This window comes from Podarcis cretensis (assembly GCF_951804945.1).
Source record: "Podarcis cretensis genome assembly, chromosome: 2".
Taxonomy (NCBI): domain Eukaryota; kingdom Metazoa; phylum Chordata; class Lepidosauria; order Squamata; family Lacertidae; genus Podarcis; species Podarcis cretensis.
This window is the reverse complement of record NC_137171.1, coordinates 42513732-42536507: the sequence shown is the minus strand read 5'-3', so window position 1 is coordinate 42536507 and position 22776 is coordinate 42513732. Positions and strand designations below refer to the sequence as shown.

Below are 22776 nucleotides of genomic sequence, written 5' to 3'. Positions count from 1 at the left end.
CCATTTTCACATCCCAGTTCTAATTATATTCCAACATATATTAAACCCGGGCATTTAGCATCTACAGACCTATAACAGTATGCTTCACATGTTGCTGTGCTTAAGACAATGTGCTGAGGAATAAACCTTCAAGTGCTCAGACCGCAGATTTTTCATAAAGCATATATAATCAAAGGACATTGCTGGTTTCAATAACACACTGGCATACACACAATACTACCATATACAGTACTACAATTTCTGTTCTGGTGGTTAGGAAACGATTTCCTCCCTTTCTTCTTCATCAAGCACTTTCACAATTAAGAACATGAAGTGACATGGAGGTGTGATGTGTTGGCTTGGCAAGTGTGTTTTGCTTATGCTTGGCAATAATTTTATTTTTGAATACTGCTTTTCAAACATGAGACAGAGAAACAGCAGATCCTGCCGAATCCAGGAATTGCTATTGCTGGTTTTCAAACAAATCACTTATCAATCACAGCTTTGACTTCACTCATTGGCTAAAAATACTGACTGGCAGGAGCAGCCAGGTTGGCTCATTTCACAAAAACTGGGTACCTGCCTATTTTGCTTCATAACTTACTTTCTAGGAGAGGTAAAGGCTGGATTTGTTTTGGTTTTTTAATTTAAAAAGACAAGAGAAGAAAAGCTCTGAGTACCTTCGCCTAGGAGTACCAATTAAGACATTCAGTCTTGACTTGGGGGTGAGCAATGAGGTCAACAACTTTGCTGGTGACAGCAAACTGTATAGGCTGGTAAAAATGAAAATGGATTGTTAGGAACCCTTGACCATCTCTTCAGACTGGATAGACATTAAAATGGTGAATGTAATTCAGTGTAAGCAAGTGTAAAGTTATGTATATTAGAGCAAAAAAACAACAGCACCCTAATTTCTCATATACACTGAACTGGTGGTGATTGAGCAGGAATTATATTTGCGGTTGTGATGGATAGCTCAGTGAAAATGTAAATCTTGTGTGTTGTACTTGAAATTCTGCTCATCTCAAAGATGATACTGTAGAGCTGGAAAAGATGCAGAAAAGAGCAACCAATAAGATCAAGGGGCTGGAACAACTTCTCCATGCAGAAAGCATACTTCACTTGGGGCTTTTCAATTCACAAAAAGGGTGATTAAAATTAGCTACTGTGGAATTAGCTATTGTATGATGTAGCAATGGCCACCAACTTGGATGACTTTAAGAGTTAACTTCGCCTTATTCTCCATAATTTTTCTATCAATGTAATGGCCTTTTTTGCCTCCAGTATCATAAGGTGGTATGCCTTTGAATACTAATTGCTGAGGAGCACAAGTGGAGAAGAGTGCTAATGTCCTGCTTGTGGACTTCCCAGAGGCATCTCATTGGTCACTGTGAGAACAGGTGGGCCTTTGGTCTGGTCCAGCATCTTATATTCCTATAGTAGATTGCAATAATAAAATAAGATTCATAGGCAGATGATACTGCCCTTGCAGTAGCAGCTCTGAAACAACAGGTGTTATTGATGGTGTCATGTGGCTTCTGGTTGTTCACCTGGAAGATGGTGGGGGCAGCCAAGGGGGTAAGCAGTTGTTCTTAAGAGAACTGTGCCAAGTAAAGGAAAAACAGAATAAAATAATAAAATAATACACCATCAGAAATGTTTTCAGTTCAAATCAAACTGTACAATAAAAAATAAAAAGCAAAACCATATTAAAACAAAATAAGTTGAAAACAGAACAGCACAGCAGTGGGAAAAATACTCCCAGTTTACTTAAAAACCAACTACCAGCCAATAATAATAATAGGTTTATTATTTGCCGCCACCCATCTCACTGGGTTGCCCCAGCAATTCTGGGCAGGTGTTCAATATAAGCATCTTCCTGACTTCACAGACAAAACTGGTAGGAGATGACCCTTTAATCAAGTCATGAACAAATTATAAATGAAAGTCATTACCTCAACAGAGTCTTGGGAGACCAGGAAAATATTTAACTAGGAAAAACCACTCCAGCACTTTTTAGAGCTTTTAAAAAGTGTTTTATTTTTAAATAGCGACCTTTCCCCAATAAAGCAGCTTTTCAAATCACATTTTTCTTACTGCTATGTGGCAAATACATCTGATGTCTTTGGCTTTTTTGCAATATAACTGATCACTAGAATATCCATTACAAAAATGTAGATTTACCAGAAAAATAAGCATATAAACCACAGATTAATCCCTAAACAACATAGCAAAACTTTTATCAAATATTTCATACATGGATGGGAGAAAATCTTGTGTATATTGCATTTACACACTGGTAGCTCAAAGCAGTGCTCCAAAATCACTGAGGAAACAGTACAAAACCATTTTCAGATGCTCTACTGCAACATCACAAATAATTGTTTCACTACAGAATTTGTAGCTTTTACAATGTATACAATACATTGTGGTTTAAAAAACTGCCTGCATCTACAGACTGACACTGATTCCTATTTAACTGCGAATAAAATGTAGTGATTAAACAATATTTGAGCAATTAAATCAACTCACTTCTGAGATTTAGTGTCATCGAAAGCTGAGTAGTGTGATAAATTATTCCCTTTATAAAACACACAAAGTTTTCATGCACATCAAAAAATTGATATATAAAAAAACCCAACAGCAAAGTTTCACATCCCTTTGTTTGCACAGAGTGCATCACACATCTGGAAGCAGCATTATTTAAAACAAATGACTCTAAAATAGCAATTTTTTTGTTCTGTTTCTGTAATGCAATACATACAACAGACCTGACTATGAGTCCTTGTGTTAAAGGCTCTGGCCCAAACCTTTCCAAGCAGAGGCTTAGGAGATTTTACAGCTATTTCTGGTGCAGTGTTTTGGAGGGCTCTGGAGTGGACGGATAATTTTGGCTTTCTTCAGACTATTTCTTTTGTTGTTGTTGCTGGCAGTGAGCGAGTAGGAACGTCCGTGCATCATCCGAGCATTAAGTCCATTGGCCATAGAGAACGATTTGAGATGGCTTCTTAAGGCAACAGGGAGTGGAAGTTTGTCCACAAGGTGCACTGGGGTGCATGAAACTATGGCGCGGCAGCAAAGATCTTGCAAACTCAGGACTTGAAACAAGAAGCAAAAACATGAATGAAGATTAGTCATAACATGATTCTAAATAGCCACAAGGTGACACGAGTGCACAACTTTGACTTCACTGTATTTTTCAGAGCTCTTCGGGTTCTGTTTCTTTTCACTGCTTCTGAAGTTCCTTCCTAATTCTACCTTGAATCCCCATAACTATGGCTTGCCTCCATGAATAAAGGTAATGTTGCAATGATTTAACCAGGAGAAAATGGGGAAGAAAAAAAAATTGTAACAACACATAACCCTCCCCCTGAAAAGAAAAACAGCCAAATACATACATAAATACATACATACATACATACATACAACCTCCACCTCTAGATGGCAGCATAATTCCAGGTGCCCACTGAAGTAAATTTTAGGTAAACAGTACTTCAGTGCTTGAACATCCACTTTAGTTACCTCCTTTTCTCTAACAACCCATGTATAGCTTGCGGGTACTTATTCAAATTATTTAGGGGTAGAAATTCTAATTCTTTCCACCTTAGAGAAGGAGAGCTATCAATTTATAAGCCTTTCCAACATATCCATCACACCTGAGGTAATATGAAGCACTGGTTTCCTTTGTGCATCTGATGAAGTGAAAGATTTTGCTGTGATAAATTTGTTCAAGACTCTGTTGTTTTTGCTGCAAGAGACTAGCATGACTCACTCTCTGGAAATTGTAAATGTTAACCATATCCAGTACTAGTACAGATGTAATGTTGAGCATGGTTAAAGCAGACAAGGGAAGTGAGTGGGGAGGAAGGGTGCTCCCAAGTTTGGCACTCAGTTGTCATACTGTTTACAGCAGGGTGGCTAATCTACAACCTGCATACTGCTCTCCACCATTAGTTTTTTAACATAGTTCCCCGGCACGGCCAGTGTATATTTATGCTGCATGTGTGCACACACACACACACAGAGCACTCTCTCATACACACATATACACCACACTCACCACATCTGCAAGCACACAGCATTCTCTCACGCAAACACATACACAACACTCTCTCACTCACTCTTTGAGTAAGGCAAAAGTCTTCCTATTCCTTTTCAATTCTCTCTGCCTGTTCTTTAAAGATTAGCTCCTCATCTTGTGCTCAGCGTCACAACACTGATATGAGGAGATAAAAACTTCATGGAGCTAGTGGACCACTTCCTGTGGCTTGCAGGCCCAGAGCTGGCTCATGAGTTAGACGCCCCGCTCCAATAAAGCAAATGATTTTGTGTTACTTACCTTTGTTTGGCCTCCACAGCCGGTCCATTCCATGTCTCATTAACACAATCCTTGCAAGTTCCGTAAAGGACTCTGTGATGTTGAAATTGCAGAGTGGGCTTACTTCAAAGAATGTCATGCCTAATCTTTCAGCATAGGCCTGTGCCTGCTCAGTAGATACTTGTCGTTTGAAGGCCAGATGCAGGCGGTTGCCCACAAGGATTTTGGGTACACCAGGAGCATGCTAAGTAAAGATAGACAGCAAAATGTTAGCTTAGAAGTCTCTCACCCTCTTCTTCAACAAAGTACTGACAACTCCTCTTTAATTCCCTTTGTCCATACTGCTGTGCTATAGGTGGATTCCATCAAGAAAACCCAACACAAGAAAATATAATAACCAAACAGAATCAGCAGGTGGTAAAAAAATGTATTGCTTTGCCAAATATAAATTGCAGAATTATTATTTTTTCAAAAAAACAACAACAACCCTCCAACATAGAATTATGGGTATGGAAAAGTTTCAAGAATCAACTTTCTGGTCGATCATATCAAATGTGTCTGATAGGGTTACCACAACCAACTGAAGATGAAAATCAGCAGTCCCAGTTTGAAAACCAAGCCAGAAGTCATATTGCTACTGATCAAGATAGAATGAGCACCAGGAATGCTTGGAATCATCTGACAGGCCACCTGCTGCATGTTATAAGAGGAAGATCTGGAACTGGACAAGAGTTTGTGTCATCCAAGTCCAAATATAGTGTTTGAAAAAGGGAATGACTTCAAGGCAAACAGGATATAAGCAATTTTATCTGCAAAATGTCTCACATGTCACAGCAAGCTATCAATTACTTCCCTTGATAGTCAAGACATGCAGTTAGGTATCCATTTGCCACCCACAGGAACTCTAAGGTCACACAGTCTTTTGATGGCAGAAAAGAAAGCTCCCTGCTACTACAAACTCTTTCAAATGGGTTTTAGGCCACCTTCAAGTGGATTTGTCATGAATTTTCAGCCACCCACATTCTAGCCATCTCATTCAGTCGTCATGTAGTTCAATCATTTTCTTAGGCATTATATGAAACATTCAGAGATGTGTCTTACCTCATCTATTTCCTTTATCCACCGATCAATGCCATCAAATGACCAGCGATTTGTAATATCATATACCAATATCACGCCCTGAGTGAATAAAGAAGATTAGATCAGCCTGACACATAGATAAGGTACACAGTACATCGTGCAATTTTGTGTAACCATTCCTTTATTTAACCAGGAAAAAGAGGAGCAGACTGAGGACTTAACAAATCTGAACATTTCTCTAAGATAATTTATTTCTGGTGACTCAAAGGATGCTCCCTTTATTCAGCAGCAACAAATTGTATAACAATTTTTGAAAGCAAGTAGTACAATAAGTAAGTATAGTTCCCCCACCCCTTATTGTAGCTCTTTTCTTTTAGTTAATTCTCTACAGTGACATATTTTAGAGATGGCAGAATTGCGATTACCTGGGCCCCTCTGGAATAGGAACGAAATATGGTGCAGAATCTGCCTTGCCCAGATGTGTCCCTGTGGAAGGTAAAATACAGTTAAAAATACATAGTCCTTTCCATTCTGAATAACAGTGTTCTTGCTGAATTCTTATCTGGTCTTCCTGTTTTGCTCTCTTTATTAGTATTCTACCCTTTGCCTTAGGAGGAAAAGCAGTCCAGGTTAGGTATGTTAGGTACGTGAGGCTGAAAGACAGAGCCTGGTCCAAGATTACCCAGTGAGCTTCATGGATAAGTGGGAATTTGAACCCTGGTCTTCCAGTTCCGAGTCCAGTACTCTAACCACTAAACCACATGGATATCATGCATTTCAGCAGGATCATCCACTGAATTAATCTACATGGGTGATTATGTACTCCTATAATATATTCACCAATCATTTAATATTACTTAGGCTTCTTGCACATATACGGAGAAACCCATTAATTTCACAGTTGCTCCCTTGTCCTCAATTATAGATCTTTCGTACAAAAGGCTGGTGGGTAGTATGACCTGTTCTTAACTGTTACAAGAATTAAATATTTGTAGTCAACTTTACAGTAAATATGACATCGCATCCAAGCAGTATTACGTCCACTATGAACTGTTTTCAAAGCACAAAGGCACAATCCAAACAGAGAACATAATGCAAAGTTACCAGAGCTGCAGCTTTATTCGACGGCCATCCAGGAGTATTGTTGTCGTCTTGTAATCAATACCTGGGGATGGGAGGAGGTAAGGCAGAATTTTAAAATACTAAAAGCATGCCTATTTTTTTCACTCTACAAAGTGACCAAGCGAGAAATGCCTATGTTAAATCACTTTAATAGTACCAACCCATTTTTGTTTTTTTAAAAAGTCCAATATATAGGGAAGGGACAGTGGAAAAGCACCCACTTTGCATTCAGAAGCTGCTAGGGACAGCCATGCCACCACCTCCACCCCATTTTTTAAATGGGCACCAGATTTTTAGGGCAATGGGTGGTGGGTAGTGTAGCGTGTGTACTTTATTATTACTAATATTATCCACGAGGGCTTTAGTCAGACTGCTTTTGCAGTGTTCGTTGTACAGGCTTCAAACTATATGTGAAAAAACCTTTCAGAGGAGACAGAGAGAAATATTACATGTTATGCACTGCACTTGATTATTTCTAGGGCTTATTAGAATTGTCCAGAATGTTGCATACTTCAGCTGCCTATTGGCTTGTGCCAATGACATCTCTGGATTAAGCAGTCGACTCCCACTTCCAATCATTAAAGCAGTTTCGCAATTGTAGATGAGGAATGCATATGTAGTTCTTTTAATAACAACAAAATAGAACCAGGCTACCCACCACTACCCTAGCCACACAATATGCTGCTGTTTCAGTATCGCCTTATTTCTTCTTTTCTTTTCTTTTTTAAATTCACTACTCTAGTAGGTGAGGCTGTTATCTTATGGGTTTTTTAATCTTTATTTTAGGAAACAACTTTTCTTTTTCTTCCCTGTAGCAATTTTTCCCCTCTCTCCCCCCTGATTCTGAGCAAGATGACTACTCATTTTTATTCTGTCTGTATGCTTATTTAGCGACTGAGTCAGAATTTCAGACATAGGGCCTCTATAGCATTAGAGTGGCCCTTTTTTTCCTCCTGCAAAGGTCAGGGGACAGAGAGGGATTATTAAGGGCTCATATGAGACACTTAAGTAAACTCTTGGGGCGGGCTGGGGTAATAATTGCATATTTAAAACCCATAGATTTTTATACACAGTCACTCAAAATGTAACCTTTTAATTTACCTGCTTGCTAAAATGTTTATAATTTATAGTACTTTGACTATCACATTTTTAAAACTACCTGTCCAGTGCAGAAGGACAAAATCTGGTATCATGAATTCATGAAGACCCCAGAGACTACATAAAAGCATCTTTAGATTTGTATATTTTTTGCCACTGTAAATCATTAAAATCAATAAAATACAAAAGCCAAGCCTTCCATTTTTCTTATTACATTGTAATAGCTTATATAATTGTCTTTCCATATCACATTCTGATATTTATGTGTGATAAATGGCTATTCTCACATTGTATGAATGTATCTCTCTTCAAACAGGCACAAATCCTCTGCAAAAAGTATCTAAAGTCCAGGGTAGATACTCTTTAAAAAAAGAGAAAATGTTGTTTGCTCATTTACATTTAAGCTTGTTCCAAACAGGCTGCATTTAATTAAGTCTCTTAGTATGGATTAACAGTGCCTACGCAAGGGGCTAATCTGCATTAATTTATCTACATTAAATTAACACATTGCATAAAACTACCATGTTTTCTGTTGGACACAGAGAGCTACATGGCTTGGGCAGGAAGGAAGGAAGAAGATAGTGGTTGTCTTCAAGGCAGACAATAGTTCCATATTCACATTTTTTCATTTTGGCAGAAGTAGCATTTAGGGAGGAAACTAAAGAGCACTTCAACAGCTTTTTCCAATACTAAGTACCGTATTTTTAGCCCTATAGGACGCACTGGCCCATAGGACGCACCTAGTTGTTGTTGTTTTTTTTGGGGGGAAATAAAGAAAAAAAATTATCCCCACCCCCAGCCACAGCTTCAGCGCGCCCCGCGCTCCGGGCAGCAGGCTGCTATCCGCAGGCTTGCTGATAGCTTCCTGAAGCCTGGAGAGCGAGAGGGGTCGGTGCGCACCAACCCCTCTTGCTCTCCAAGCTTCAGTGAAAGCCTGCATTCGCCCCATAGGATGCACACAGATTTCCCCTTCGTTTTTGGAGGGGGGAAAGTGCATCCTATAGGGCGAAAAATACGGTAATCATTGTAGTCCTCCCCTAGTTGAAATTTTGGCATTGTTTCAGCCTCTGTTTAAGAAGCTAATCAAGTAATATCTGATTTTATTTCAATATCCATGGTAACAGATCCTCCATCCCTTGTTTTATAACAATCTTAATAGTTTTACAGGTATCAGGCAAACATGCAGGTTATTAACTGAAACTATTTGGCTTACACTTAAGCATCAAAAACCAGCTGTGTGGAAACATATTAGTTAATAGCATTAAAAGTCAATAAATTAAATATAATTGTTTTGGCAAGTTTATTTTACTCTGCCAAGCGTCCAATCACAATCTGATTATTTTCAGGAACCATGGAAGGCAGTTCTTAATTCTGATAACCTGTTTCTACTATAGTTATGTATTATCAGATTTAAAGTGTATAATTAAACAACCATTAAGCTTGTAGCATGCAAAGTTAAAAAAGAACATTTATTTCTGGTATCATACCCCGAATTAGTAGGGTTTAGCAGCTTAGTCCTTTGAGCTGTCAGTCACATCTCATGGTACTAGTTGCATGAAGGAATGGAATGAAGAAAGGAAGATGAAAAGGTGGCATCGAGGAATCAGTCCCTGGGACATTTATAAAAAAACAAACATGCAAAAGGCCTTGCTAAGACTGAGGGAAGATGGGGATTGTTGTGATAATATGTTTGCCACCTCTCCTTGCTTGGCCTGTTCTTTGCAATTGACCAGAGAATTCCGCATAGTGCCAGATCCTTCCTCTCTGCTCACTTGGCCCACGCCCTCAGCCTCCCTGTTCCAGCATAAATATTTATATTTGCAAAAGGGGTGGCACCTCAGTTCCACATGAGTTCTGTGCAAATCAAAAAAGTTATAGGATCTCTACTAAAGCAACAGGACACAAGTTGGTTTCAGTATTAAAATATGTGCATACAAACTGATTATGTTGGCCCAGCTTAAATATATTTCGAGGACTGGGCTGTCCTGTAGCAGTTAAGGGAATTCAACATGTGAAGGGAGAGCAGCTAGACAACAGCATTCTGAACTAGCAAGGAATGACATTATACAAGGATCTTGAGATTTAACATTCACCAGCTTGACCAAAGTACTACATAGTTGTTCTGCATGCCCTATTAGAACATCGTTAAATTTCAGCTTCTCTGCAAGATAGTATTGTTTAATCATTCACATGCACTATGAAATGCTATGGGTTTTGCCTTTTATGATGCGATTTCAAACAGTTTAGACTATGATCAGAAGTACACCAATACCATTGTCTTAAAAGTTTTAGTTCCCTGGAAACAACTCTAAATGATTTCAGTAAATCTAAGAACCAAATAAGTAACTTAATAAAGTGGAAGGAGTAGGAGGTATATTACAGTCAGAAGAAGAGAGAGGTAATGAGGAATGAATAACAGAAATGTTATTTATGTTGGTTGTTCTTCATCACCTCCTTTTTCTTCCTGTTCTATTATTCCTCCTACTCCTTCAATTTTATTGTATCTCTTTAGGCGGTATACACACTATACTTTTATAGTGAATTTTAAGCACATTCTTTTCCTCTAAGTATTCTGAGTTCTGAAGTTTATTATTGGTTGCTGTAAATTATAACTCTTTGGAGGTTAAACTACAGTACTCAGAATGCTTTGAGGGAGGGGAATGTGCTTTAAAGGTATAGTGTGGACACTGTCTTATTCTTCATTTTCGAACATTTGATGCTATTTTTATTTTTTCTTCACTTCAATGTACTGCTTATCTTCTTGATCCAATTCCCTCTCCCATTTTAGTAAATATTGATTTGTTTTTCTCTTACCTATACCTTTCTTCAAGCATTGTTTCTTCTTGCTTTGAATATGCTAGTTTCCAACAGTCATAAAAATGTCCACATATATTCCCCCTCCCCCCAGCTTTGGGAAGCTAGCATTTTTAAAGCAAGATAAGACAACGCCTGACGAAAACAAAAGAGGTACATTGTGTGTGGTGGTGAGGGCCCAATATTTACTAAAATTGATTTAGATCAGGGGGGACTTAACTGCTCCTCTTAATCTTATCTAAATGTGACAGTTTTCTTTCATCTAATTTTTTATGGTCCTTTTCAGCTGGTTTTTGACTCAAACATTCTAGTGAAATTGCTTTGTGGAAAATCTAAAGTGGTATTATATGCTGAAATACACCAGCATTCTCTGTATGTACTTTCATCAGCTTTGGGTACAGGTGATCATTATCTGCTTCTTTTACAGTTCTTTGGTACTGGACAGTACCATCCACTCCTGCTTTCACTCCTGTGTCATAAAAGCTTCGTTTAAGTCTTCCTCAATTATTATTCTAAGCCCTCCTCTCTTCACTCTTTATATGCTTTCTCTTAGCAATCCAATTTATTCTTGTGGCTTGCAATATGCCACTGTTATACGAATGATTTCAAGCTCTATTGTTTGGTCCTCCCCTTTACCAATACTTTATTTCAAATTGTCTATATCTGCCTGGATGTCACTGTGCAAAAGATACTTTGCCTTCTCTTCCAAAGTTCCAATTGGCACCAACCTTCAGTCTTTTCTACAGTTAAAGGGTTTTGGTGTTATCTTTGATCTCTTTCTATTTCTGCTCACATGTTTACCTAAGTTCTGCCAATTTTATTTCTATAAGATTTCTAAATTTGTTCTTAATATCAGCTAACATTCTTGTTCAGACCTACAGCCTACCTTGTGTTAACTACTAAAATGTCTTGTTCACTGATCTTCCTGTTTCTCAGTTTAAACATATTATTTATGTTTTTGTTTTCTGCTTTCTTTCCTAATTCTTCAGTCATTTTATACCTCTCTATATATTTCCCTTCACAGGCTTCATGAAGTTTAAATTTCTTAAAGGTTAATAAAAGAAGTTTAAACTTCACATAAAGCAATACAGGAAGGAATACTGATAGAAAAAGGGGGAAGAATATGAATAGATATGAAGGTTACATCTATTCATGTTTTTGCCCCTTTTTCTATCTGTTGCTTTCCATTTTTCTCTTTGGTCCCTCTGTTAATAAAGCACTGATATTTTTAATTAAATCTCTATTATATGGTTATATTTCTTATCCCCATGCATTCTTTCTTATGTCTAGGATTATTTTCCCTTTACTTTTTTGACCTGCCCCTTTGTCTCATGAAGAAACAGTTTTTAAAACTTCTGTCTTGATGTGCTATTTGGATTTTTTTGTTTGTTTCTTCCTTACTCTAAAGTTCATTATTGTAGTCTTTTAATGCTTTCCTTCTTTCAGATAGTGCAGCTCCACTTCCCTTCCGTTTTGTTTCTTCATAGCTTCTGAACCTGTAAACAGGGACTTACCGTATTTTTCGCCCCATAGGACGCACCGGCCCATAGGACGCACCTGGTTTTTTTGGGGGGGAAATAAAGAAAAAAAAATTATTACCCCCCCAGGCGCCTTCAGACCAGGTCCGGGGACAGCGGGGAGGTGCGCTGCACCTCCCCGCTGTCCCCGGAGCTTGTGGGGCCGGCAGTGGGGAGAAGCGCTCTTCTCCCTGCCGCGAGCCTTCAGACCAGGTCCGGGGACAGCGGGAAGGCACGCTGCGCCTCCCCGCTGTCCCCCGAGCTTGCGGGGCTGGCGGCGGGGAGAAGCACGCGTCTCCCCGCCGTCAGCCTCCAAACCACATTGGGAGACAGTGGGATGGCAGCGTTCCGCCTCCCCGCTGTCCCCCGAGCTTGTGGGGCTGGCGCTGGGGCTCTCCAGGCTTCAATGAAAGCCTGCATTTGCCCCATAGGACGCACACACATTTCCCCTTCATTTTTGGAGGGGGAAAAGTGCGTCCTATAGGGCGAAAAATACGGTATTTCTGTACAATGGCCTAGGAGCATATGTTAATAATTTCATAACTAAAAAATTACAAAGTAAGTTTACTTTTGATAACCAAGACTCTAAGTGCCATCAGAAAGGGGAGAAAAAACTGGACTTTTCAACAGTTGTTTTGAATAGACACAAAACTTTTAATTTCAAAAAGAAAAGAGTTACTGAGGTATAAAATTACCACAGACCAACCACAGAGGCTTTCAGTAATATCAGTGCCATTCTCTGAAATATGTTAACAGACATGCTTTGAGGATGGAGCTTTCTTCAAATATTGTGCACAGATTTTACAGACTAAATTCTGTTGTTTTATTCTCTTTCTCCCCTGAGCTCATAAGCTATTAGTCATTATCTCGTTTTAAGCATGATTCATTGCACCTATTCCAAAATTCTGCCACATTTGGCAATTATGCCTAGCATGAGACAATTTGCATCTGTAATAGATTGCAACACCCAACGCAGCACAACAAATGAGGAGCAAGTAGGTGTTTGCTTCGTGCTGTAACTAGCAAAATCATTTTTAAAATTAAGAATAGCATGCCCATGCCTGTGCTCAGCTGCCAGAAAGAAGCTCACTTTTACTGTGACAGTAAATCACTAGTTATCAGGCTCTATACCCCTTCTATGAGGGGAACATGTGTTTCCAGAAATCATCTCCCTTTGCAGCCGCTGGCAGTCAATTTGGACAGTACTGAAGCAGATGGGCTCTGTATAAGGCAGCTCCCTCCGTTACTATGTTACTATGCCCAGTGCTTTCTCTTAAAATCTTAGAATCCTTCTGGGAATTCATAATGGCTACCAGGCAAAGACAGCAGTTACCCTGCTTTGACCCAGCCAGGATTACTGCCTTGCAGTGGCGTAGCGTGGGGGGTGCAGGGAGGGCCGGCCGCACCGGGCGCAACATCTGGGGGTTAGGGTTAGGGGGCGCAAATCCACGGGTTAGGGGGCGCAAATCCACGGGTTAGGGGGTGCAAATTACTTGCCTTGCCCCGGGTGCTGACAACCCACGCTACGCCACTGCTGCCTTGGATAATTTCTATCGTATACAAATGTTATATACCATGATAGCTGTGATTCTGGCATTGCAGGGGATTGGACTAGATGACCCATGGGATCCCTTCCAACTCCACAATTCTCTGATTCTATGATCATCATAAAGTAGCTTTTAAGGTGTAGGATAGAATCCTGCTTTCTGCACAGTGTGGTAAAGGATACCTGTCTAAGCTGACAGGTTGTGCGATCATGTCCTATTGCAGGAAGGGGAGCCTTTCACAGCCTGAAGATCACTTTCCCTCATGGGTCCCCTGTGGGGGCTGCACCCCATTGGTGGGTGGAGCCAGGAGTAAAAGTAGGCACAGCAATGGATGTGGATTCTTACATTTCTCCAGTAGTTTACATTCCATCCATGCAAACGTCAGCTGGTGCAAAACGCAGCAGCCTAGATTGCATCTAGAGTTTCCCTTTCAGAACTCTGCATTCTTTCCCAGTTTGTTTCTTAGCACAATTTGTAGTAGTAGTAACTGCCTATAAAGCTCCCAGCACTAGGATGCCTGCCTGATTCATGACTTATCCATTTGCATTTCAGCGTGGCTACAAAACCTTGTTTATTTTGCCATGTCTTTCAGTTTGGTTTTGTCTCTCCACCCTTCCCCACATATTTTAACGTATGGCTTCTAGTTTTTAGTTTAGTTCTAAGTTTAGTCTTTATTATTTTATGGATGGTATATTGTTTTAATCAATGCACAGGGTCCTTATGAAAAGCCAGAAGACAATATATTCATATTTATTAAAATATTTATAATAAATAAACCAAATGGGAGTTACTTTTGAATAGACATGTACCAGATTGCATTGTCAGACTTCTAATTGTAAAAGACCTGTGTGAACCCATTGCACACAAAAGGAGAATATGCTTTCTGTGAGGAGTGTATTTTACTTCTCAACTCTCCCATACATTACTCAACAGTTAAACCTGAAAAACCTGCCAATGCAGTCTAACATTTGATGACAATGCACTGTGTTTACTAGGCCCGATAACGGTCAAAAAATTACCACATAACTTAGGTTCAAAAAAGCAAGTGACCTACAAAGGAACTGTGGTAATTAGGGAAGAAAAGGCTTTAGCATTATGGGCCTAAGTGATGTCTGACCATTTTGTTTTGTTTCTAACCCACTGACCAAGGACATTTCTGACATGTGCCCCAACAACAGTTTAGCCTTTGCGTGATACTGCTTCACATTCTTTTCCAATGCCTTTAGTGCAATAGCCTGTATAATAAATAGGAAAAATAGCTGTTACAGCTCCTGTTCCCTTAAAAAAAACCTAAACTTCTGTACCTAGGAAGGGATAGGCAGAGTCTTTAGATATATTTTTTTCAAAACCAACCAATATTTAAAGTGGATTTGTATGCTTTAGAGATAAAGATTTCCCTCTTTAGCCCTCACATCAATTTTAATGAGGAAAACCAGGAACAGATGAAGGAGCTCAGCAGAGAAAGGAGTGTGTAAGTGAACTTGTGGCATGTTCCTGACTCTCCAAACCATTACAAATATGGCATGTGAACTGAGCCATTGTGAATCATATTGTCTCCTGAACACTCTCTACTCCCTAATACACTGTTCCAGATACAGAAATAACTAAGATGAGCTTTTCTACTGGGCGGTGTATGATGTACATATTTGCTGTCCTTGTTGTACAGAAACATAGCACATTTCCTGAAGTGTTTTTTCTTCTTCAGACATCTCCACCCTGACCCTACCATTGCACCATGCCTCAAGGCTTCTGGGTGCATGCAGAAAATAATTACCAGCTTTGCCCCAAGTAGTTATAATTATTTTTATTTAATGGCACAGACAACATTTCCCCCTCAAGCAAAAAGCAAATGAAAAAAGGTTTCGCTTTGAAAGGAGACTGAAATTATCAGCAAAATGGTGCACACAAAGTTGTATCATCTTTTTTCCTGGGCATTGCTAGTATAGCACCATGAGCAGAGTCAATGATTAGTGCTTCGTTTCTATGGGTTCATTTTCCCATTCATCAACAGACATAAGGAAAGCTAGATCTGTTCACAACTAAAGTCTATTGCAGTTTGAAATGTCTACTTTTCAGCGACCAGCAGATTTGGTACCAATTGGCAGATCAGCTTGATGGGAAGGACTCAATTTCAAATGGCAGGCTGAATCTACTCACAAGAATCTCATGAACTGAAACTATTAGATGAATATTTGCAAATAGCTACAATAAGAATATGCTGTGAAGAATGACCAAAAAGTGAGTCCCCATCTCTCCTGGGAAGAGGCAACATGGTGTTCACATACCATGATGCTGTAATTCTATGCTTATTTACAAAGAAGTTAGTCCCATTAATTACATTTGAATAATATTTAGAACTGGACTGCATGGGTGCAATCCTGCTGCTACTGAAGTCATGGTGCAGCCATCGTCAAAAATGAACTCATTAAATTTTTGACGTGGAATCATATTCTGAGGAAGTTTTTATTTTGCTTTGCATCAAATCAAATTAAAGAGATGCATAGGTTCAGGTTTTCAGCTGCATCTGACATGGTCTGAGCCTCTCATTTGTCAGGTTCAATGAAGGAATGAACTATAAATAAATGTTCCAGTGTTAATGCCAAAAATACTCATCCTATCCATATCAGTTCTTCAGAAACACTTGGTAGTGCTATTATAATCTTGTGCTATACTTATTCTCATCTTTTCCTTTTTTAAAAAACATAATTCAGACTCTTATCCACCTTTACTACTTTTAGGCGGATGTCCAGATGTCTTGCACTGTTCTAAATATTTTGCATATCAGCAGGCTAAAAAGATTCATCATCTTGATTAAGATACATGTGGTGAATTGTTCACTCTCTGTTTATTAGGGTAATGTCATTCAGAGCCTATGCTTAACCTCCTGTGAGAGCCAGCTCTACCATTAGGCAGAGACAGCTGCCTTAGACAGCTATGGGGTGTCATGAAAGGGTAGTAAATCGAAAGTTATTTAATTTGCTGTATTTTTACTGCTGAGAAGGGGAGAGACACTTGTGGGTTTTTCTGCCTAATGTGCAAAAATTGACTACCTTTGAATACTAGACACCTTGTCTTGGCAGTGGGTGAGTTGGAAGCATTTGCTCTTCCACCTCAGACAGAAAAATGGGCCAGCCAGCCACCACATTTGTAGCTACAAGAAGAAAGATATATGCTACATTGGGGTAATGAACATTGTTTTCCTTGGTCTTTACCCTAGAAACAAGCTCCTGATGGAAGAAATGATCACATGACCATTTCCCTGTCAGGTGTTGATAAAGTAAAGTATGTTTCTCAGTGTCCACCACGGAAACCATGTGAGCTACCAGTGGAGGTAGAGGTAGCATTCTGGATGCTGAGAAAGGAAGGTGCATAGCTGTACATGCATGGGGGCAGTGTGAGAATGAATGAATGAGTGCGTTTGTGGGTGTAAGGTAGAGTTTAAAAGGGAGGTTCACAGTGGATGTGTGTGAGTGGGGTATCCCCAGCCACTTTTGGCTTCAGACCTATACACTCAGAGGCGGAGCTAGCTGCTCCAGCACCCAGAGCGGCACACATGCATCCCAGGGGGGTGCAGCCCACGGTGAGCATCCCAGGGGGGCGGCACGACGATGCCACCTCCCACACCAATGACACCCAGGGTGAATCACACCCACTGCACCCCTCTTCCTCTGACAGTGTATCTACTGCCAGTAAGCAGGCAGCCTGAGACCATTGTTCCCTGAGGAAATGTGGTCCTCAGCTTTTTTAAAAAAGTTCCCCACTTTGCTGCATATGATCATATAGTTTATACTTTTAAAACAGCAGGCAGCTACCTGCAAGAACTCCAAAAGTGATTAATTTTTCAAAAAATGAAAATCTCCACCAATACTCAGCATTCCCGATGGTCACTCTAAGCAAACTGAAAGACGCACAAGATCTGTATAGCAAACCTTTCCAGTCTCTATTTAACAAGAGGTATTCTTTGTAACTTCTCAAAGCAGTTGTACAGCACAAGCTTGCTGGCCTGGCACAGAACACAAACCCCAAATACAAACTTACACCTTTCCTCTTCAAGGATATATGCGCAGCAAAATGTTAATCTCCTCCACTTAGTGTGCATCCTTTATTTTGGTGTGAATGTGTCATGATTTCAAGAAAACAAAGTGGAGGCAGCAGTTCATTTTAGCACTAGGATCAAATGACTTTAAGAGGCCCAAATAAAATTGTTTGGCTGTGTCCTTGTATGTGCTTTGGTTCTTTTTGGGTTGTGGTCTCCTCTGCCTGTAGCTCTGCTGGGTCTAGAGAACACTTAGTTTCACCAATCTAGTCTGACCATGGCCATTACATCTACATGACAACATAAACTTTACTGACTCACGAGGAAATTTTACAGTGCATTTGTGCTCACACCTTGTAATTCAGTTGACAGGAATGGGCAACCTTTTAACGTTAAGGGAGGTGTGTGAAACCTGATTATTTGCAATAACCTAAAGGTGGATCATGGGAAGCATAGTCAAAGCAGATGACGACAACACGTCAGCTAGTAGCCGATGGGCTTTCCTTCCATTGCTCAGTTTCTAAAGAAGGCGACCAGAGAGCTCAAGGCAGCTAGGAAGGCGGATGCCCTTGTCATGGAAGCCCTGCCCTATAACTGCCAAGGTGTGGGAGGTGTCTGCGGTGACTCAGTAATCGCGAAAGGCAGCCCTGCACAAACACTACCTTCCTCCGTGCAGTCTACAGGTGTAAGAAAGAGCTACCTGTCGCCCAATAACCGAGGCTGGCCTAGAGCTTGGCCGCAGGTACAACCCCGTTGCTGCTTACCCATATTGTACCCGTAAGGCGACTCGGTGGCTCCATCCTCCAGGCTGGCTAGTATCTCTCCTTTGCCCACGTCGCTGTCGCCCACCAGCAGGAATTTCAGCAAGAAGTCATAAGCTTTCACAGGGCTGCCCACGTGGTTCATCCTCTTTCGCCACCGCTCCCCGCTCCTCCTCCTCCTCTCCCTTCGGCCTCACAGAAGTCCCTGCGGGGAGTCAGTTCCCAGCGCCCATGAGAGGCACCCAACGACCAGCTGTGGCGGCACCGAGAGCTTCACGGACGGCGGCGGCGGCGGCGGCGACGGAGAGCAGCAGCACAGGCGCAAAGGCATGTTCGAAGAAGCCGCCCCGCGGAGCGCGTCGCCGGGGGCAGCAGCCGAGATTGCGGGGGGAGCTCGCAGCAGGTTCGGGTGGGTTGCCGCCAAGAGGAAGAGGAGGGGGTCGCCTTACGGTGCCAGCAGTGGGAGGCGAGAGGCAGTGGGTGCCGCAAGGTCCCCGCACAACCGTGACAGCGGAGGAGGACTTTTCAACGGCGCCATCTGCGGCCGCGCACCCACGAGGCCGGCATGCGGGGAGCTGGGGTCGCGCAGCCGACGACCAAGAAAACCGAAGGCGGCCGCTCCCGTCCAACCTGCCTGGCTGGGCGCGCTCAGTCGCAGCGAAAGAGAAGAAGGGGAGAGCCCGTCACGACCGACGAGGAGCGGGTGCGCCGAACGGCCACAGAGGGAATAGGATCTGTGCTTGCCGAGGAAGGCAACGGGGGCCACAACTCTTCGCCGCTGCTCGAACCCCTCGAGAGGCGCCGTTGCCGTCGCTGCTGCCCCCGCTGCCTCCTCACCGACCGACCTCGCTCCCAGCGCAAGACCCTGTGACAGCCTCTCCAACCAACACCTACCCTCCTGTGCCCATGGGGGCGCGGCTCCCGAGGCCACGCCCTCCGCCGCTGCCATTGGAAGAAAAGGGCCCCGCCCCCACACTCCTTTTTCCCCATTGGTACGGCTGGGCTTCCGAACGCCACCTCTCCGAAGGTATTGGCGGGCGCGCACCCGCCCCCTCAAGCACCAACAATTCAGTTGCTGGGGTATTTCTTCCGCGGTATTGGCTGGCGCTCACGCCCGTCACTGTGGCGCTGGGCGGTGGGCTCTGCGCGGCTGTGTTTACACATCGGAGGATGAGGCATGTGCTGCTGTGCAGTTACGCGTGAGCGCGCTTTAGCGCTCTCCGATTGGAGTCCAGCCTCCAGCCCACGTTTGTCGAACTGGGGCTTACAAAACAGAGAAAATTGTGGCCTCTGGATAAGGGTGACGACTGATGGAACTGCAGCGTACAGAACGAAATGTCAGAGCAGGGTTCAGAGGCAGTAGAATATATGATTCTGCTAACAAACTACAGTATTCTAGAATGGCATTCATAAGGACAAATGTAGAATCAGATCAACCATGACTTAAATTCTGCCTCCAACAATGGCAAACCATATGCCCTTCACCTGGCAGGATTGTTGGGTGGATTTACACCTCACAAGTTTAAAGTTTAAAGGAAGCAGTTGTTATTTATTGGTACCCTGTTATTGTGCACATGCTGTACAGTACATACATGGATAACACAGGTAGCAACCTGCTTCCAAGGTGCTTAAATCTAAAATAGAAAGTATGGAAACTGAGGACTGAGAGAGAGAAATGTGTGGGCAAATGTTGAATGTACTTAAAACTGGGTTGCAGTTGGGAATGTATATTAAAAGGATAAATCAAAGGCCACATGGAAGATAAGATCTAAGAAAGATTAGAAGGAATGGACAATTGGCATATGTATTCACCCTATGTTGTGGGGGCAGCAAGGAAGAATGGGCATGTAACTGAAAGAAGCATGAGCCTTTGGTTGGATTAGATTGGTGGAGTTGGAGAAGCAGTGGTCATAGGTGGAGATTTAAGGAAAAGCCAGGGTCAAGAGCTTTGTGTGGTCAAAGTGGTGGGTAGATTTTCAAGTTAAGATCAGGGTGCACATAGCAGATAAGTATGAGAAGTCAGAAGTGGTTTGAAGAGGCTGTTTAATACAATAGAGATGAATACATTTGGAAGTCGAATTTTGGATAGAGGTAAGAATGGAAGGGGGATGCAGGTAGCACTGTGGGTTAAACCACAGAGCCTAGGACTTGCTGATCAGAAGGTCGGCAGTTCTAATCCCCGTGATGGGGTGAGCTCCCGTTGCTCGGTCCCTGCTCCTGCCAACCTAGCAGTTCGAAAGCACATCAAAGTGCAAGTAGATAAATAGGTACCGCTCTGGCGGGAAGGTAAACGGAGTTTCTGTGCGCTGCTCTGGTTCACCAGAAGCGGCTTAGTCATGCTGGCCACATGACCCAGAAGCTGTACGCCGACTCCCTCGGCCAATAAAGCAAGAAGAGCGCCGCAACCCCAGAGTCGGTCATGACTGGACCTAATGGTCAGGGGTCCCTTTACCTAAGAATTGAAGAATGAAAGAGGAAGGCTAGAGAAGAGAAACTGGCAATAGTAAGGGCATGAAGTAATCTAGCATGAGCTAGAGGGGACTGAAGAGAATGGGCATATTTATAAAAGAGAAGCAGCAAGACTTGGCAATGGGACAAATTTTAACAGCAAAGGAAAAGAAAAAATAACCTATGAAGCTAGACGTGTCCCTTATCAGTAAGGTAAATAGTGCTGTCAACAGGCATGAGAGGGACGGAGGAGAAGACTTGGAAAGAAAGATCCACATCCAGGCAGATAAGAATAACATGAAGGCACAAAATACAAACAGTATTTTTTTTGTTATTGTCGCAGTGGGTTGTCAGCACCCGGGGCAAGGCAAGTAATTTGCGCCCCCTAACCCGGGGCAAGGCAAGTAATTTGCGCCCCTAACCCCTAACCTGCCGCCGCTGCCAGCTTCTTCTTGCTGCTGCCTGGGCTGGGGTATTTACGGTAAGGTAGCCACGGCGGCGGCGGCGGGTCCATGTCAGGTGATCTGAGGCAAGTTGCCGCTGGCGCTGCCGCACAAACGCCGCTTGCCCGGAGGAGGAGGAGGGCAGAGAGGCGAGGAAAATGCAACATGGCCCAGCAGCTGCAGCAGCAGCGGCGGCGGCGGGGCTGTGAGGAGGGGCTGCCTGGCGTGCCCTCCGCGGCCCTGACGCGCGGGGACCGTGGCGAGCGCTGAGAGCCGCTGCCTGCCGGACACCTTCAGCCCGGACGCGTGCACAGCTCGTCGGTTCCGCGAGACATGGGGCTCTGCTACAGCCTGCGCCCGAGGCTCTTCGGCGACTCCGGAGGCGGCGAGCGCCCCCCCAGATGTTACACCTGGTGCGGCCGGCCCCCCCTGCACCCCCCACGCTACGCCACTGTATTGTCGTGCTTTTTCGTTTCGCAAGACTATCATTTCTCAGAAACTAGCTGAGTCACTGATCTTTAACATCTCATTGGTCGGAAGAATGATTTATACATTACTAAAGGGTACGTCACTGTACAATTTAGAAAGGAGATGGGGGATTTTATGTTTGAATGCTCTCTGTGCACAGGAAACTAGCAAGTTTGGGAGATGGCTTGTAAAAATGCTTGCATCCTTCCTGAACTAACCTTCAACCTACCCAGAGACATGAACATGCACTTATAGTGGTGCTTCCAGCAGAAAAAGATAAGAGACATTTTCCATTTATACATCTAAACCTAGCAAATGAAAGGCAGCACATACCAATTACCTTCTCTTTTCTGGTAGATATTGTCAGCCAGTACACAGCTGCTGTCCTTTTTTATTTTGGTATGTATGTATTAACTGATGACTCACCAAATAATTCCAACCCAGGAAGCCAGCTGCTCTACAGAAATAAACCATAATTAAACAGAAAGTTGACCACTAGGGATGTCCCTGGAATGTCACTGTGTCCTAGAAACACATCCTCATTAGGGTAGAAAAAAGAAAGGGTTGGACTGTATTCCAAATATTAGTCTGAAGCTCAACACAGCAATGAATAGTGTTGTGTGTATGTGTGTATTTAAGTGTAAGGAAGAGGAGTTAGAATGTTGGGCTTAATAGGGTTGCCATATTTCAAGAAGTAAAAATCCAGACACCCCTAGACACTCCAGGACAAACCGCTGCCTTCCAGAACCCCCACCCCCCCAATATCATTACATCCCTACATCCCAGACATATAGCAGCCCTAAGGCTTGACAAATAGCCCCCTACTAGCAGAGGGCAGGCCGCACAGCATCTCTTAACTCACTGGCAAGCCAATGGGTACACAACAGCATCTAGGAGGGTTCCCTGTGCAAGTTTGCAACTGTACTGAATCACCATTTTGGTTCAAATTTGGCCTACAACTCCATTTCCCAATTGTCCTGCAACTCCATTTTCCCCCAAACCAACTCCCAGAGTCCAAGGTCCCTTGCGCCCCCCCCCCCAGTAAAATATTTGAGCTCCACATCCGCTGATGGGCATTGCTATGCATTTGGTGTGCATGTGCTGTGACTTGTGATCCATTATGCAGGGCCAGGCTTACCTGCCCC

The 22776-nt window shown here is 42.6% G+C and overlaps 2 protein-coding genes and 1 long non-coding RNA gene across 3 annotated transcripts; 1 reads left to right on the top strand and 2 right to left on the bottom strand.

Annotated features, from left to right (window-relative positions):
* Positions 1-1992: 1992 nt before the first annotated feature.
* Positions 1993-18947, bottom strand: RAB40B (RAB40B, member RAS oncogene family). Its single transcript, XM_079966249.1, has 6 exons — positions 18276-18947; positions 6482-6542; positions 5803-5863; positions 5399-5476; positions 4319-4541; positions 1993-3077 (listed from the first exon to the last, which is right to left on the bottom strand). Exons 1-6 carry the CDS (start codon positions 18415-18417, stop codon positions 2806-2808), a joined length of 837 nt encoding a protein of 278 aa, XP_079822375.1. The 5' UTR covers positions 18418-18947; the 3' UTR covers positions 1993-2805.
* On the bottom strand, positions 8621-15398 carry LOC307210440. The gene is made up of 3 exons (XR_013836003.1): positions 13467-15398; positions 12425-13289; positions 8621-11920 (listed from the first exon to the last, which is right to left on the bottom strand). It is a non-coding gene; the product is annotated as an uncharacterized lncRNA (long non-coding RNA).
* On the top strand, positions 18504-21021 carry LOC307210364 (uncharacterized protein; the record flags this gene model as incomplete). The annotated part of the gene is made up of 2 exons (XM_079966225.1): positions 18504-20386; positions 20748-21021. The coding sequence occupies one exon, from the start codon at positions 18504-18506 to the stop codon at positions 19473-19475; it is 972 nt and encodes a 323-aa protein (XP_079822351.1). The 3' UTR covers positions 19476-20386; positions 20748-21021.
* Between the last annotated feature and the right edge of the window lie 1755 nt (positions 21022-22776).